Raw genomic sequence first — 1,858 nt, 5'->3', positions numbered from 1 at the left:
TGTGTGTGTGTGTGTGTGTGTGTGTGTTTTATCCACAGATTCAGAGAAGCTAGAGAGGACTGGCAGCACTGTCACCTCTCAGAACCGAAGGTGGCTATTACAGAAGGGAAGCCGAGTGGGGGCTCCAGAGCAAGGTGGTTCCGGAGCAAAAGACAGTAGCTTAAACCCACCTACAACAGAAGAGAGAATAGATGATCAGCCAGCTTAGCTGAGCAAGACTTCAAAATAAGACATAAAATAGATGATCCGTTTCTTGGTAAATACAAATTGTCATCAGCTAAGGAGGTGGCCAAGTTTCAAGGCATCCTGGGGCTACATGGTAGGGACACTGTCAAAAGCAAGCAGCCAGGTGATGGGAGCGGCTTAGTGAGTAAGAATGTTGCTCTGCAAACACAGGACCTGGGCTCGAATCCCCAGCACCCACGTAAAAAAGCAGAGCATGGCTGTGCATTCCTGTAACCTCTCCCCCCACAGCTTTGAGGAGCAGAGATAGGTAGACCTGAAAACTCACTTGTCAGCCTGCTGGAGCCATGAGCCTCTGCGTCAGCCAGGAGAGTAGAGGAAGATCCTTGCTGTTCTGTCCTGTGCATACCCTGCATACCTGTTGCCACACACACACACACACACACACACACACACACACACACACACACACACACACACTTCCCATTGAGAAAATTAATTTTAGCTAGCCAGCCAGGCAGAGCTCTATGGATTCAAGGGAAGCCTGGTGTACATAGCAAGTCCTAGGACAGCCAGGGCTACCCAGTGAGACCCTGTCTCAAACAATAAACAAGAGACAACAACAATAAAAATAATTATTCCCGACATTAAAAGAACAATCTTCTATAGCTACCCCTGGAATCAGGACTGGAGGGGAGATTCTCAGTGGAGTGTTTTGAAGCTGAGCTTCTACTCCGCCCCCAGCTCCTCCCTGATACTTGCCCAGATCGTCCCCAGACACGCTCCACAGCTTGTCTCATCACAGGTCCCTCCCACCCTGAATCCTCAGTTTTCTTGGGCCTCACAGTCCCTGTAACCAGACGGTGAGCAAAGACCCCAATCAGGTCCTCTCCAGACACTGCATCCAGACCTCTGCCCATGGGGTGCAGACACTCTCCCTGGGTGTTTCTTCGGGGAAGGGACGCTAAATGTTCCTCCTCCTGCCACCACCCCCTTCCTGGTTTCTGTGTCAGGCCCTTTTTTGCAGTCTTCCCCTGCGGACATTCTCTTTTCTCCTAAGAAGGCCACCCACTGAGGTCTAGAAAAGGGCTGCCAGTTCCTTCTTGCAGGGGCTTCCAGTGGTAGACCGTGTACTCCAATAGTCATGTGTCCTCCAGCTGACAATAAAGGCTCCCCAATGTAACCCCACGCCCCACTTATGTCAGCCCGGGGTACGTTTTACAAAAGCTGCTGGGCTCGCTAAGCCTCCCGCCCGTCTCAGCTTCCTCCGCTCCACCCTTTGCCTCTCCCTGCGGTACTCTTTCCTATGCCTAAGCGCTCTGACCTATTCCTTACTGTTGGGATTCAGAGCAGAGAGCAGTGGCCCAGGTGTCTAGCTTACATACCAAAGCAGACCTAACCTCTAAGTTCTCCCCGTATCCCTCAGTCCCTACCAAGCATACCCGGCCCTCTACTCTGAATTTTCCACCAGCCCAGGGTCTGGGCTTCTCCTCCCCAGAGGCTTTTCCCTTTACAATCCAAACCTTTCTGGTCATCTCTTTTGTCTCTCTCGTCTCTCTCGTCTCTCTCTCTCTCTCTCTCTCTCTCTCTCTCTCTCTCTCCCTCTCTCTCCACACACACTCTCTTTTTCTTCCTCCTTTCCTCTGTCTCCTGAAAGACCCCCGAAGGGAGTCCC

The 1,858-nt window shown here is 51.7% G+C and overlaps 1 protein-coding gene across 2 annotated transcripts in view; it reads right to left on the bottom strand.

Annotated features, from left to right (window-relative positions):
- LOC110337129 (hereditary hemochromatosis protein homolog) overlaps positions 1-1,858 on the bottom strand; it is a 17,036-nt gene that overhangs the window by 14,311 nt on the left and 867 nt on the right. The window contains exon 2 of one of the 2 annotated variants that reach the window (XM_021219884.2): positions 512-568. The exons of the other annotated variant lie outside the window; for it this stretch is intronic. Coding sequence (XP_021075543.1) covers positions 512-568 — 57 coding nt within the window. The remainder of the gene's footprint in view (positions 1-511; positions 569-1,858) is intronic. 2 annotated transcript variants of the gene reach the window in all.

Source organism: Mus pahari, chromosome 19 (genome assembly GCF_900095145.1).
Source record: "Mus pahari chromosome 19, PAHARI_EIJ_v1.1, whole genome shotgun sequence".
In the NCBI taxonomy this organism is placed as follows: Eukaryota; Metazoa; Chordata; class Mammalia; order Rodentia; family Muridae; genus Mus; species Mus pahari.
The sequence above is the reverse complement of the archived record's forward strand: the minus strand, read 5'-3'. Positions and strand labels throughout refer to the sequence as shown.